Source organism: Silurus meridionalis, chromosome 11, assembly GCF_014805685.1.
Source record: "Silurus meridionalis isolate SWU-2019-XX chromosome 11, ASM1480568v1, whole genome shotgun sequence".
Taxonomy (NCBI): domain Eukaryota; kingdom Metazoa; phylum Chordata; class Actinopteri; order Siluriformes; family Siluridae; genus Silurus; species Silurus meridionalis.
Window position 1 is genome coordinate 13,200,420 of NC_060894.1, and position 15,576 is coordinate 13,215,995.

Consider the following 15,576-nt stretch of genomic DNA (forward strand, 5'->3'; position numbering starts at 1 on the left):
TTGCATTTTTCTCAACTTTTTAACTTTTTTGGAATTGAGTCGTATGAAGTCATGCTTCCAACGTTGTACATGATAGCATAAATAAAGGGGAGAACCAGAAGTTATGAGTCATCAGAGCACCCTGCCACATAAAGCAGCTAGTCATTTTGCTAGGGGGTGGAGTTCAAAGATCCCAGTTCCCCAAAATACGAGATTTGCTTTTTTTTAACCAAAGGAAAAAAAAGAATAAAGGACTGGACTAAACACTGAGACTGTATGAGCACAGAAAACTAATTGGATATTTGTTCCATGTCTGTGGTGCTTTGTATGAGAAAGCACTGCCCCCTGCCACAGACTATATACACTGTATGGCCAAAAGTTTGTGTACACTTGACCGTCACTCACATATGTTGTACAGCAAACTTATCTGGAATGGTACATGTAAAAAAACAAAACAAAACAAAAAAAACCCATACATCGGTGTGATGGTCAAGATTGTATTATATCATTTAATAAATTATATTCAAAAGGAGTAAATATTTCATCCTCATGTTGCCAATGACCTCAATTTAAAAAGACATAACACATTCAATTTATGGAATACTGTAAGCAGGTATGATAACCTGTTGAAGATACCTAGAGTATATTAAAATATAAGTCAATTTCTTGTTCATTAGTACATTGTCAACACCTACATGAGTTAGAATCTCAGGCTTTTTAATGTATAAAAAATATATGTATAATCACATAAATGTTTATGTAAATGTAAGTGTGCCATAGATCAATTAATGTAGTGTTAATCCCCCCTTTTTTTGTGTAAGTCTAGAAAACATATCATAGTGGTTGGAATATAGTTTAAAAGGGGTTATAAAAGGAACCAATTGGACTATATTATTCCAAATGAGCTAAAGAGGAAAAAAAACAGTTGGACACAGACATTTTGGGCAAAAGATATATAGCTAAATAATTTTAATGCTCATAAATTTTACCCATTTTGTTCTGGGTAGGTTTTCAAAATATCAGGATGATGTTTATTTAAAATTGATTTGATCTCTAAATTTCTATTGCATTATGTATAACTAAATTCTCAGTGGTGGGCCATCAGGGCCGGCAAGGCCTTTTCTTTTAGACATAACTCCGAATGACTGACTTACATTTTAATAAATTATTTCAAGGAAAATGTGTTAAATTATGCCCAGTAGAGTTTTCTCTTCATTTTAAAGCTTTTCTCTGAGGTGCACTGCTTCAAGCAGTGTCTGTTTACATTAGAGTAGGGCTGCAGCTATCGATTATTTAAGTAATTGAGTATTCTACCGATTATTCCATCAATTAATTGAGTAATCAGATAAGAAATACTTTTTCTTTATTAAAGAGCAATACTAAATACAGTATACAAGAGAAAATAAGACGGCCTTTTAAAATGAAAAAGTAATTTGTTTTATTTTTAGAAAGATTTTCATTTTATTGCTGAAATTGCATACAAGAGTATCTGTGAAAACTAAACCAATGTAGTACATTAATTTAATTGCCATATTACATTAAAATGCAAATATAAATATATAATTAAATAATCATAAATACAAATATAAAAATAAATGTCGGATTATTTCACATTTTAAATGATCCTAAATTTTGGAAACTTATTGTCATTTTCTTTTGCCTGAATCTATGGAAGCCCGTGGCCACCTTTGCTTCATCTGTCTTGTTCGGTCTCTTTTAAAAGCTGATTGTTAGACAGAGTTCTCTCAGGGATCGGAGGCTTAGTTTCATCCCATGCGATTCTATTAATTGTAGCACATTTCATTTTCAATGTGTAAAGTTGTGTAAAACTATAGAAGGGGTGACGCTGGCCGATTGGCAAAAAAAATCGGAATTGCAAGAAAAAAGTCAGAAATAGGCGAAAAATAAAAAAAATAAAAAAAGATGTCAAAATTAAAACTGGTACCATGTTTTTCGGTGGTTGCATCCTCTCTCAGACCATGCATCTTCTTGTTTATTCATGACCCTTCACAGAGGGAGCATTTAAATACTCTCACACACGCTGTTTCACCGCAACAGGAATTACTGAAATAATTATGTATGGAATAATCCACGATGGAACACAAGAGTCATTCTTTTTAACGCGCGTGGTGTTATACGCATGCTTCACTCTTCTTACCCTGCGAAGGTTCGTGGCTTCTTGGTTTTGCTCTGCCGAATCGGTTTATCACCACTGCAATTATTATTTTTATAATAATAACAATAATAATTATTGTTGTATGTGTATGTATGTACGTACGTATGTTTCTGTGTCTAAATTATTGATTTGGGGGGCATAATTTATTACTAAATTCATGTTTATTTTTTGTTCTTGAATGGTAAAAAAAAAAAAAAATCATAAAACTACATTACCCAGAATCCACTACATACCGTCAACAGTGCATGCTAAAGGACGGAATTATGGGATATTGTCCCTTGGCGGCGCGTTACCGCCATGTTTCCTGCAGATAAACGGCGGCTAGCTTTTATCTCTGTACTCGCTATTGTCTTGTTTTTTCTAGTGTTGACTTGCATACCAACATATCTGTACGTGCTTTTCTTTTTTGCCGTAACTTGTGCCGTTTGTTATTACAGAGCAGAGGGGTCTCAGCTTTTTGAGAGGTTGGGCCTAAATCCCCGCCGTGGACTGACAGATCCTACCGCGCTTCACCGCTGGTTGCCGGCCACGATTTTCACGGGCTCTCCGGCGACAGGAAGAGACAAGAGGAATAAAAATAAAAGTGATGCTAGAAATTCGTTAGCGTCTCCCAGCGATAGGAGTTTTACCAGCGGTTCCGTTTATAGGCGAGACGCGACGTTCAGTGACTCGTTATTCAGTCCTCGGAACATCCTCATGGGCAGTTACCTCGGTAAAGCAGAAAGTTCCCCCAGCACGGGGCAGCCCGCTGGGAGCGCGGGTTCTGGCGTCAACCCCAGAGAACATCTCCGGGAGAGACTTGTCCGACCTAATTATGGAGTCCCCACTCCAAACAGAAGATTATCGTTCGGGTAACAACATTTTTTTGTCCTAACTTAAGATCGTCTTATTGCTGCTGTTGCGTGTGTTTGTTCACTGTTTTTGATTCAGAATTGCATAAAAATGTAAACACAAGTCGGACTGCTGGTCCAATTCATCATCCACATTGTTCTGCATGCAATAGTGTTCCGTGATCATTCTTCCCTCCAAGATTTGAAAATGTGGGAGTTCCTTCTGGCACATGGAGCACTCTGACAGCCCTTGCTTTGCTTCCTCCTCAGATAATGAAGTCAGCTCTGGCATTTTATTATTCAATTGTATGGTAATTTTCGAAGGTGTTGATTAACAATGTTTCATTTTTAATGATAAACGTTCACGTAAATGGATTACATGGAAAAAGCAGGTCCTACAAAAACAACCAGCAGAGAACCCCATGACTCCAGCATATAACCCTGTACATTTAGTTAAATAGATAGATACACCAAGCCATTAACTACTTTTAGTTTGTGTAATTATGGTCAGCCTGAGGTCCTGGTGTACAGACCTATCATGTATTACCTCTGTTTATCATTGTCATATGTATGCAGTGACCCTATAGGTGGTGCAGGGAGGTTCACCATTACCCCTCAGAGACATTACCCGCTGCAGCAGTTAGGAACCTCTCCGGTTGGTGTACTTCCCCCAGCTCAGTGGGACGGCTTCCGCAAGAAGAACATCCTCACGCAGCGCAATACATCAGTACACAGTCCTGTGACGGTGAAGATTGCAAGACCGGACAACACAACACGCACATCCTTGTAAGTTACATCATAATGTTGGTGTTGCTTGTTGAATACGATCTAAATGTAATAATATATATTTTTGCTACAAACAGGCTTACTATGTTAAATCAAGGCTGAAATAATTCACGTCACAGATTTTTGTGTAACTAAATGTGTAATCTGTTTTCCCACAGTTTTGATCAGTTGAATTCTCCTGGAGCAGTCACATCCCCAGGGTTTGAAGTTCAAGCTGACCCCTGTTCTAGAGAGACAGTACTGAATGTGCTCAGAGCGAACCGTAAACGAGATGTTTGTGATGAGGAGGAAAGAACCCATGAAGCTGGACAGAAAAGCAAAAGGAGGTATCAGTTATAGGCTTTACACTGTTTGTGTGTGCTGGGATAATGAGCACTGACTGAAGCTCAGTGAGTATTAAGTGCATTTTCTAGTTGGCGCTATCTTGTAACTGCTGTGCATAGCTTTGCACTGAGCTGACCCAGTCAGTAATGCACAGAGACATTTTCACAGTAAAATATTTGTTGGTGGGTTGTAGCATTCTTTCCTTTGTGTCATGTAGATACAAAGAAGAATGGCATTGAAAGTGATGGGAATCTCTTCCTTTTCCTCATCAGGCGGAATGACAGCAGTGAAAGTTCTCAGTCAGTTTTCGAGAAACTGCTAGCTAATGGTGCTCCATCCCAGCTTGTACCAAAGTAGGTTTTGCTTCACTCTCTTAATGTAGACTAACATCTGAACTAGTCATCTATTTTTAAACCAGCGTGTGGAATCTGCAACAGTTGTAAATAATGTGTTCATCAATTATATATTGGATTTCTTTAATAATTTTTAAAGTTGTCTGAGATAGAGAGATGTGTTTTCCAGGGGTTAATGGCAGTTGTATAGGATAATCTACTGCAAAGCTAATCAAAGAAAAATCATAGCAAAGTACATTTTCACTGTTTTACTTTGAGACTGACAGTGCATTGGGGCAGGGGTGCCTAATACGTTGATCGAAATCTACCGGTCAATCACAAAGGTATTGTGGGTAGATCGCATGACATATTTTAAAAATGTATATTTGTTTAAGCATTTTTATAGTAGGTAGATAATTTTGACTTGGTCATTTTATAAGTAGCTGGCATGCTGAAAAAGTCAGTGCACCCCTGCATTAGGGTTAAAGCAATAATAAAAATCATTACTGATCCAAAAATAATGCTGCTTTTTTTTTCTTCACTAGACCTGGAAGTTTGAAGAGAGGAATGAACGTCTCTGTGTTGGAGGAGTCTGTGGTTAAGAGATCTCGGACTTCTTCCCTCAACTCCGTTAGTGGATGTCCCATTTCCCATGGTGTGCCTGGATCAGCCCGCAACCCTATTCGTAGCTCTTACAGTTCTTCACAGGGGTACCCTCAGGTAGCCTATCTCATTCTGTATTTACATGACCTTTTTTAGATTTTCTTTTTCATATCAGTGTTGCTATTTCACCCATTTTATTTTCCAGTTTATTCTACATAATGCTGTCATTCCAGCTTTTAATAAATATATAAAAAAATACTATAATGTCCTTGAGTCTTTGTTCAGAAATTCAAAAAGATTCTATTTCTAAGATTTTTTTTATTAGCTGTTTCCATTTTTATGTGAAGAGTTGTAACTTTTTAATATTAATTTTATTTATTTTCTCTTTTATTTGCAAGTAAATGTTTTTGTGTTTTATATGTGAATCTATAGAGGGGATTAGCATCTAATCTAAATTCATCACCTATTGTGAGCCCTGGATCATCACAATCTCAGACTCCTGAGCGGGTATCCAAAAAGCCCAGGTATGGATTGCAACAATTTAAAAAAAAAAAAAAAAAACAGAAATATACTGTGCCAGGAAATAACTATTTTATATGTCGTTTTCCATAGGGAAGATGACTCCTTTTCACCAAATTCTGATTCAGCTGTTAACTCTGATAGGACATCCACTGAGGCTGCGCCCGGCTCTGGTAGGGTGGTGTTTTTTGTTTAGTGCATCAGTAGTATTCTTACCATTGTTATTTGCACATGACAAACTCTTTAGCATTACTGTACTGTGCCTTTGTTTATGCAAATATATACTAGAGATGTGCATCTCCATAACAGGTGATTCACATCTCGATGGATAGCATGATGCAATAAGATACAAATGAAGCAGCTACCAGCATTTATTTATTTTGTTTAGACAGGCAGCCAAACATACACAAACAGGCCTCTGTAGTGCAAAAAAAAAATTATTAAATAAAAAAGACATTCTGTTCTTTTCCTTTTCTGTCTCCAGGAAGATGCAGCTGTACCTCTGCATTGTTAATTTATATTCTATGTGACCTCTCAGGACATGCCTCGGTTTCTGTAGTGTTGTGATCTGTCATATTCACGTAGCTTTAGTGGTGCTGATAGAAAGTGCTTGAGAAACAATTTAGTGAGGGGAAAATAATCTACATTTTCTAAATAGTAAAAATATCGCACGTCTATTAATAAATATATATATATATATATATATATATATATATATATATATATATATATATATATATATATATATATATATATAATTTTTTTTTTACTAATGCAAATATGTTGACATTTTTTTTTTTTTTTATCGATGTGTCACAGCGTTAACTTTTATGCCGATGCACAGTTGCGAATCAGTAAATCTTACGCCTCTTAAAGATGCATAGTAGGCCTAGCCTAGATTTTATGTTTACTACGATAACATTTTCAACATTTCAACATTCTCAGCAAAGTGCTAGGCTGAATATGGTCATACTGAAAAATGCTGGTACTCTTCTTTTGATATTTGGCTTTTTGAAATTGTTAGCTGGAAGTTAATAATATAATTAATAATAATGATGATGATTTTTTTGTTATCCACTACTTAATAATCCACAATTAATAGTAATTAATCCAATAGAATAATTAATCCACACTTAATAGTGAATTAACTGTACTGAAGGACAAAATGTGTTTGAGTATTTCTTTTAGATTACTCATCAAAACTATTCTATAACTATAATTTTGTTTTTCATCCAGGTAAATGCTCCCCTAGGCCTGATCCACCTGTTACATCACAAGCAGCCTCTGGAGGAAGCATTAGCAAACGTAAACGTAAAATCCAGCTGGTGTCCACCTACAGAGGCGACCATATATCTTTGGTGTGGGAGGAAATGTTTTTTGTTACATTACAGTTTAAACTATAAAACACTGACTGTTGCTTAAAAATACACAAATTAACCACTGTAGATTAATTATATTTCATTGTGCATAATTAAGATGGATATTTCTATTTTATTTTATTTTTTCCCTTTTTTTAAGCCCCCACCTCCTGAATTGGGTTACACAATCACTGTGAAGGACCTGGATATGGAGAAAAAAGCTACTCTTACCCAAATCCAGAAAGTCCTTCAGGAGCCAGGTAAGGCCTTGTGTTATCTTATGGATTGAAATTTCTAGATGTTGATTCAACTCATGCAAAATTGATCATGAGTCAGTCTTGTGATGATAACACCCCATGAACTGGCAAAATAACCTTTTCTTGGGTCACATTTTAATCAGGTGTAAACAAAAAAGTTCAATCATGTTTATTCAGAATGGAAACCATATTAATGTACAAAGCATGTTGGTATTAATGTTGTTGTAATACAGTTTTTAGCATTGTCCTGCTAAAATATGCAAGGCCTTCCCTGAAAAGATGTAAATTTTTATAGAAGCATATATTACACTAAAACCAGTGTATACTTTTCAACATTGACGGTGCTGGTAAATGTGCCAGCTACCCATCCCAAATCAAATTTGAATTTGTCTGAACACAACAGCTTTCCAATTTGCCATAGTCAATTTTAAAGGCGCTTTGGCCAGAGAAGATCATGTTCATATATGGTGGCATGGCATATTATTTTAAATTTGTTCAACAATTTGAAGATTGGTAAACATCTGCCCAGCTATACTTCTGAGAGACTCTGCCTCTCTAAGATACTCTTATTATACCCAGTCATGTTACTGTTTGCCAATTAATCCAAATGTTCCTCTAGCTCTTTCTTTTTAGTAACTCTTTTTTGAGATTTTGCTGTAATCTTGCTATCGATAATGTCATGTTTACAATATCTACGAAAGAGTACATCCTATGTGAATAGGTTAGCGTGTCGAGGTTGCAATGTAAATAAATAATTGTCTTAGCTGCAGACAATTTGGGGATAAGCAGTATTTTCTCAGTCAGTGAATACTCAAAAGGTAAGTCATCATTAGGAACAAAAGGCACATCAATCTGAAGTATGTTCTGTAAAAATTGTAGACCCCTGTATTGAGAACCTATTTAATTCAGAGTCATCCTATATCGTGTTTGTCTATGAAGCCCAGGAACATTAGGATTAGGAGCAATTAGATGTTTCCTGAGGGTAAAATACATGCGAAACATTGTCATAAATTAGTTGGTGATCAGAGTATTTTGTTACGTGTTTTACCACATATCTCTAGATAATAGTGTATAATGTTGGTTGTTTTATATAAGAAGCTTCCTAAAACTAATATAAAAACGTCATGCCCTTTGTACATCTATTTGCTGTTAGCACATCAAAATCCATATGCTTTGCATGTCAGAGCTCAGGCTTAAATAAAAGAAAACCTGTATGTCTGGCAAATCGTTAGTGTACACTGACCTACACTGGTTAAACCAGGAGTGTCCAAACTACAGCCTGCGGTCCAACTGTGGCCCAACATCAATTTTTAATTGGCCCGTATCAAAGTCTAAAAATGCTCAGGGTCACCAGAAATAGCGGAACCAAAGAGACGTGCCAGTCTGAGTCACTGAGAGAATTACCTGCCAACCTTTTTGTAAAAAAATAAAATGAAAATCTACTAAAGGAGAGCTGTGATGGAGGCTTTTTTATGTTCAATTATTAAAAGTAATTTACCTGCATTTGATTGATGTTACTAATATTAGTACAATAAAAGTGAGGCAGTGTACCTCACATCTAGCAAGTGGCCCAGTCCTTTGTATATTTTTTTGTATGTGACCCACAGGAAAATAGTTTGGACACCCCTGGGTTAAACAAATGTATCCGTCCCCCAGATCTACTAAAACATATATTGCTCCACTCTTTCAAAAACAAAAACAAAGGGTGATTATTTTCCTGAAGATAATTATGAATTGTAGATTAATGATAACAAAAATTCTATTTGAGGTAATTGTAAGAGAACAAAATATAATATATTAAATAATATGTTAAATTCTGCTGACTGTCAAGGAACAAGAGATTCAGGATTAACCATACCATGTGCGATTGCAAAATATATGCTCAATGAAAAAAATATATGATGCAGGGTCTCCATCATTCATGCTTCACTATGTTGTTGTTAAATGTTTATAAAAGGAGGTTTACTATTTCATACAAACTTAGAAACTAATACAGTGCCTATAAAAAATAATCATACCCCTTTAAAAGTAGTTCTTTTTGTTGCACAGCTTTTCCAGTTTTATTTACCTTATATAATTTTTTTTTTTTTTTTTTTTTTTTTTATTTAATTTTTTTTAAATTTCAGGTTTTACCTTACAACATCAAATGAATGAAAGAAAAATGCAACTGAAAATTCTGAAAAAATAATTTAAAACTGAAAAACTAGAATAACAGGGTTGGGGAAAGTCATCAGTCCCTGTAATACTTTGTAGAGCCATCTTTTGCTTTAATTATAGTTATTAATATTTTTGGATATGTCTGTACTAGCTTTGCACACTTTGGGGAGTATTTGCCCATTCGTCCTTACACAATTGCCGTATGTTTACGATCATTGTCATGTTTAAAAGTGAATGATAGGATGCAGGTTTTTCCAAGAATTTGAATGAACTTAGTAGCATCCATTTTCTATTCAATCCTGATGATTGGCACAATCCGCTGAAGAGAAATATCTCCACAACATAATGCTGCCACCACCATGCTTTACAGTGGGTGTGTTTTGAGTGGTGTGCTTTGTTTGTTTTTCGCCAAACATTGCACTTGTAGTTTATCTGTGTAAAGCTGCTTTGAGACCATATTAATTCTTAAAAATCGCTACACAAATAAGAATGAATTGAATTGAGTTCCGCCCAGAAAGGTTTTTTGCCAGACAGTCTTCTAGGTGTTATTGCAAATCCCAGATTGAGTATGACACTTTATCAGGAAAGCCTTCTTTGTTGCCAACACGCCATACAGGCCAGCTGTGTATAGCTTGTGAGAGTTGTCACATGCACAGATTGATCAGTCCCAGCCAAAGTTCAAAGTTACCTTTGGATTTTTGATAGTTTCTCTGCTCAATGTGTTCTTTGCTCCGTCATCCAGTTTGGCTGGACTGCCTGGTCTAGGCAATGTGTTGGTGGTACCATGTGCTTTTCCAGATGCACTAAACAGTATTCAGAGGATAAGCTAAAGCCTTAAAAATCTTTTTGTAGCCTTCTCCTAACTTGTGCTTTTCCTTATCCTGGAGGTCTTTGAAAACAATTTTCCAACCATGGTGAATTATTTGCAGTACCCTGCAACACAAAAAGTGGAATGTTCAAGAAACAGCTGGTTTCATTCTGAAGTAATCCAAACCAATACATTTAAACTCAGTTGGGCAGTTACCCTGTTGTTTGACCTGGAAGTTGACTGATTGAACCTGAGCAAGTTTCTAATGATACAATCTTAGGAGCTTATCACTTTACCAAACTAGGTATTTTACTGTATAATATTTTTACAATAATATTGTCTGTTTTGTGATAAGGGTAATAATGTACATATACAGCTAAAAAAAAAAGACTTAATTTATTTTCCATCCAGGGTGTAATGTGAAAAAAAAAATGTATATTAATTTTTCAATTTTCTTGAATTCAACAGAGTCAGAGAAGCCAAGCAGTATCCCCATTTCATCTGCTCCTGCAGCTCCCTCTGTAGGCATGTTATCCCAGGTAGTTTCTTTTAGCTCGGCTTCCGCTGCCCCTGTAGGGAGTGCTACTTCACTGGCCTCTCTGTTTACCCCAGCTGCTGGTCTTCCACCTGCTTCGCATGCAGTTTCTATCCCAGGTCCGACACCAACTATTGACCTTACAGTTCCTCCAATCAGCACAGTCAGTGCTGTACCAATCCAGGCTGCAGTGTTGCCTATACCTGCCATCAGCACCACTTCAGCTACACCAGTGTCTAATCCACTTTTGGAGTCTCTTAAAAGCATGAAGAACAACTCTCTTCTAAGTGTTCCTTCTCCTGTAGCTGCTACCTCTGCAGGTATGCAGTTTAAAAAAAAAAAATCACTTTTTTTTTTTTTTTTAATTAAGCCTAGTGATCTATCACTGATCATTTGACAGTGTGAAGGTTGCTGTGAAAGGTTACCATTAATTGAGTTTTTTTTCCTATGTAAAATAGTATTGAAATTACAGTCTAAAGGTCAACAGGGTATAAAAGAGAGCACCTGAAACTCTTGACCATTATCTAGCAAAGCTGTTTCTTGTTTTGCTGTAGACTTTAAGATCCTTAGTTGTTTGCAGGTTTTCTGGTCTGTTGCTAATTTTTATGTCTAAATTTGTTGGACTGATTACAAGTTGCAAATTTAGAAGTTTATCGGGGTTCGTCTGGCTCTGGGGGTTTGCTGATACACAGGGTTTGCTTTTCTGCTATTATGTGATTTATAAGAAAGTTTGAAGATTGTGTTTATCTTGGAGAAAATTAAAAGGTCTTAGGGAACTGTTAGGGAGTAGGGTTGCTCTGAATCTAATTTAAGATGGTGGAAAATGTATATAGTATTTAAAATAGAGGATGTTCATTTGAAATGTTTAAATTATATCTTTTCTGTTTATTGACTGTGGATTTATCAGTTATCTTACCTTTTGCCTATTATTTGAATATTCTAAAGTTATTGTCATCTTGTTGTTCACAGCCCCAGCAACATCTGTGGCAGCACAGGCTTCCTCCTCCATTACCTCCACAACTTTAAGCTTTGGGGCTGTAAAATCTGAGCCGTCTATTGTCACTCCACAATCCACAGTGTCAACTGCACCTTCCTCAGTAGCCTCTGCTTTTGCCCAGATTCTGGCTCAGCCTTTACCATCCTCATCTGTCACACTCAACCTTGGAGGAGGCCCCTTTGTATTCACTTCTTCTGCACCAACAGCCTGTGCAACAATTGCTCCTACAGTTTCTGTGCCACCTGCTAGCAGTAGATCGAATCCAACACCATCTGAGTTCAAGCCTATTTTTGGGCCAGCCATGATGACACCAGCCTCCACAGCAGCAGACAAACCATCACAAAACACATTTAAACCCATTTTTGGCAGCGCATTTAATCAACCGGCTTCTTCGACTGTACCAGCAGCTCAGATTAACACATCTTTATTTGGAGGTGTCACAAGCACTCAACCAGTGTCTTGCTCTGTTCCCTTACCAGTTCCCAATACACAGAATTCCAGTCAATCTCTGTTTGGAAGTCAGAGCAACAGCCATTCAGTGGCTCTTTCTGTCTCCATGTCCAGTACCCAGAATCCTTCTCCAGCACTGTTTGGAGGATTGACTAACAGCCAAACAATGGCTGTTTCAGTTTCATCCTCCTCCAAAAATACCCAGAATTCTACTCCATCTCTGTTTGGTGGACTGCCTAACAGCCAGCCAATGGCTGCATCAGTTTTGACATCTTCCTCCAATGCCCAGAATCCTGCTGCTTCCCTCTTTCAAGGTCTTAACAGCAGCAGCATGACTGCTTCAACCTCCTCTAGTACCCAAAATTCTTCTACTCCTCTCTTTGCTGGCTGGAATGCTGCAAAGAGCACCTTTCAGTTTGGAGGGTCATTGTCTACAGCTGCCTCCTCTGGAATTAGCACTAGTACCACGACTAACAGCACCAATACTACTTTACAGTTTGGTGCTTTAAAACCAGCACCAACTGCACCGCAGAACACATTCACCTTTGGCCAAAGCCCAGCCACCACCTCTTTTACAGGGTTTGGTATGCCCAACAATGCTAACCCTATGACAAACACCCCATCGACCCAGGCCACGTTTGGTAGCTCAGCATTCAGCCCCTCCACGTGCTTTGCTAACCCACAATCTCAAGCTCCTACTCCAGTCAAGCCTTTTACGTTTGGAGCCAGTGCTGGAGGAGGTACTGCAGCCACACCACTTGCATTCGGCACACCCGCTAGTACAGCTGCACCAACATTTGGAAATTCTACACAGTCTGCATTTGGTGGAACGTCCACAGCCTTTGCCTTTGGGAACACAAGTACTGTACCAGTGAGTGCTGCCTCTATGCCCGCTCCTGCCTTCAAGTTTGGAGCAGCACAAGCCGCACAGCAGAATTCAACTGCAACTTCTGGAGGGTTCAATTTTACCACACCACTTTCCGGAGCACAGTTTGGGACACCTACACAAACAGGGCAAAATCAAGGGTTCTCATTTGGAGCAGGCAACACAGATAATGAATCTGCTTTTGGTGAGCATTTTGTTCTATGTAAAGATTTACATTTATTTTTTTATTTGTGTGTGATGCATTTAAAATGCTAGTGATTTTCAAATTTATGTATGTATATTAAAATTATATGCAAATTTTGGTGTATTTTTTTATATTTTATTTTCAAATAATTTATATTTAAGTTATAGAAAATTTTTTATAAATATATTCAGACAATATGTTAATTTAAATATCAGGGTTTTGATTGTCTTACATATGATTAAATATAGCAAATTAATAGCAATACTGTAAAATAAAATGACTCGCTTTAGTGGAACATACTTCTTTCTTCTTAATGCATCATATTTGTATATAGGAACTTCCACCTCTGGATATGGTGCTGCAAGTGGCCCCAGTCCATTTGGCAGCCCTGGGACTCCTGTAGGGGGATTTGGTGCCTCAGCCTTTGGTATGTATAAATATATTGTTATAGTATTATCAAATGAAGGTCATAATATAAATTCTTACTTGTCAGATAAATTGATCCCTGAAGTCCTATGAATTGGACCATTGTTGTGGAAGATACTAATTGTACTGAATGTAAACCCATCAAGGCATAAGATATGCGAGTGGACCCAATCCATGCCTTCATATTTTTAATATTTTTTGAATGCGTAAATCTGATCTTGTCCATGTTAAATGAGCATGAGCAGGTTAAGCTTATTAGCTTTTCATGATACAAGTCCCAAATATTCTACATTTTAGGATTAGAAAACTGTTGGCATTTTTAATGGCCTGGTCTATTAAATCATAGAATATAAATTATGATCATAATTTCATTGTTTCAGGCACTCCTTCAGCCACATTTTCAATTGGTGCTTGTTCAAAGCCTAGCGGTTCACGACAAAGGCTTCAGGCTCGCAGACAGCACACAAGGAAGAAGTAATGCTGACCACATGGACTTCATTTGGACAAATGCAACCCCCTTTTTTATTGTAACACCTGCTGCTTATAGGACTTCATCAGGATTCCAATAGGACCTATAAACATTTTTTGGGTTGAAGTATAAATGGGGTACTTTTTTTTTTTTTTTTTTTTTATATATTATTTTTTTAAGGTTGAGATCTTGGCATACCAACAATCTTGTGTGGAGTCAGGCTGACAGTAAGTGATGTAAACAGACAGAACTACTTGTTAGATAAAAATGATGTGTATTGAAATCTTGGACACGTGAACTTCAAATCTAAAAGAACAATTTCTTTTTTTTTTTTAAGGATATTTTGGATATTCAAGATTTTTAATAGCTGTCTGTGACCTATTTTATGTGAACATTCACATTACACTTAACCCTAAATTAATTGAACAATGTTTCAGATGCATATTAATTATCCTTTTCATGTTTCTTACAAAGTTTGCTTGAATCACAAGATGTTTTAATTGAAATATGTCCCTCATCCAAATGCATTGAGCAGCAAAATAAAGTTGTTTAGTATTTTTCATGGCCTTTCCCTTTAAAATATTTACGTGGCTCATCTTTTGAGTAAGTACAGATCATGTTTTAAACCAAAGCAAATGAATTGATATAAACTGTCCTTAATTTACAACCATCTGTATTTGCTGTTTGACTACCTCGTCTATTTACTTCAGTAAATCTTAGTAGTCCTTTCATATTATCTTTTCTTTTAATGTCCCATAAAATGATCACAGTTGATTGCAGTTCTAATATTTGTTTGATTATTCATATTGTCAAAATCTCTTTATACTTGTTCCACTATCTAACCTGCTTCTATGCTCTTTGTAGCCTGCTTTTCTTGCCTGTCTATTTAGTCTTTACTTTAGTGCTCACACATCACATAGTTCATGTTGTGGGATTTGGGGGAGGGGATTTTCCTGTGCTATAAGTTTGCTATTTATTCATAGTATGGACTTTTTATATGTTCAGAAATCCCCAGGCTTGTTCTTTTTAACAAGTCAGACATTGCTTCATCCATATATTACTTTACAATTCTTTGTGCCTTAGTGCATCTGATTGCAGGTTAAGTGCTGTGAATGATGTTAGGTTCACATAAATGCTGCGAACGCAATAGAAAGTAACTGATGGGCTTTAATATGTAATGTTTAGTTTTGTAAATACTAGTTCTTGATCTCAGGGTTTTTCTTTTTGGGAGGGGGTAAATTGGGTTTCTGAATTCCTTCAAAGCTCAGTCCATTAGTGTGATTGGAAAAATGTGTGATGTAAGTAACAAGTATGTAAAAGCATTTGAAATGAATGCTGTAATTTATTTTAAATGCAGATTATTTCAGTGTCGGTCCTTATTAATGCATGCACCTTGTTCCGGACTTAGCTGTGTATGTTCAATGCTATAGCTTGTGCATGTTTTGTGGAATATTACCTTTTGTTAGAAGTGTTAGGATTGAGTGAGTACTACGGTCATTC

General features: G+C 36.6%; 1 protein-coding gene across 2 annotated transcripts; it reads left to right on the top strand.

Moving 5' to 3' along the window:
• The first annotated feature begins 1,878 nt into the window (after positions 1–1,878).
• On the top strand, positions 1,879–14,636 carry pom121 (POM121 transmembrane nucleoporin). 2 transcript variants are annotated; one of them, XM_046860833.1, is made up of 14 exons: positions 1,879–2,146; positions 2,593–3,006; positions 3,562–3,771; positions 3,930–4,097; positions 4,368–4,448; positions 4,973–5,147; positions 5,463–5,554; positions 5,643–5,722; positions 6,786–6,907; positions 7,068–7,167; positions 10,598–10,984; positions 11,634–13,181; positions 13,516–13,608; positions 13,988–14,636. In XM_046860833.1, exons 1-14 carry the CDS (start codon positions 2,055–2,057, stop codon positions 14,083–14,085), a joined length of 3,660 nt encoding a protein of 1,219 aa, XP_046716789.1. In that variant the 5' UTR covers positions 1,879–2,054; the 3' UTR covers positions 14,086–14,636. The 2 variants fall into 2 exon arrangements, with proteins under 2 accessions (XP_046716789.1, XP_046716788.1); XM_046860832.1 differs by lacking the exon at positions 1,879–2,146 and having other exon boundaries at positions 2,409–3,006.
• Positions 14,637–15,576: the final 940 nt, after the last annotated feature.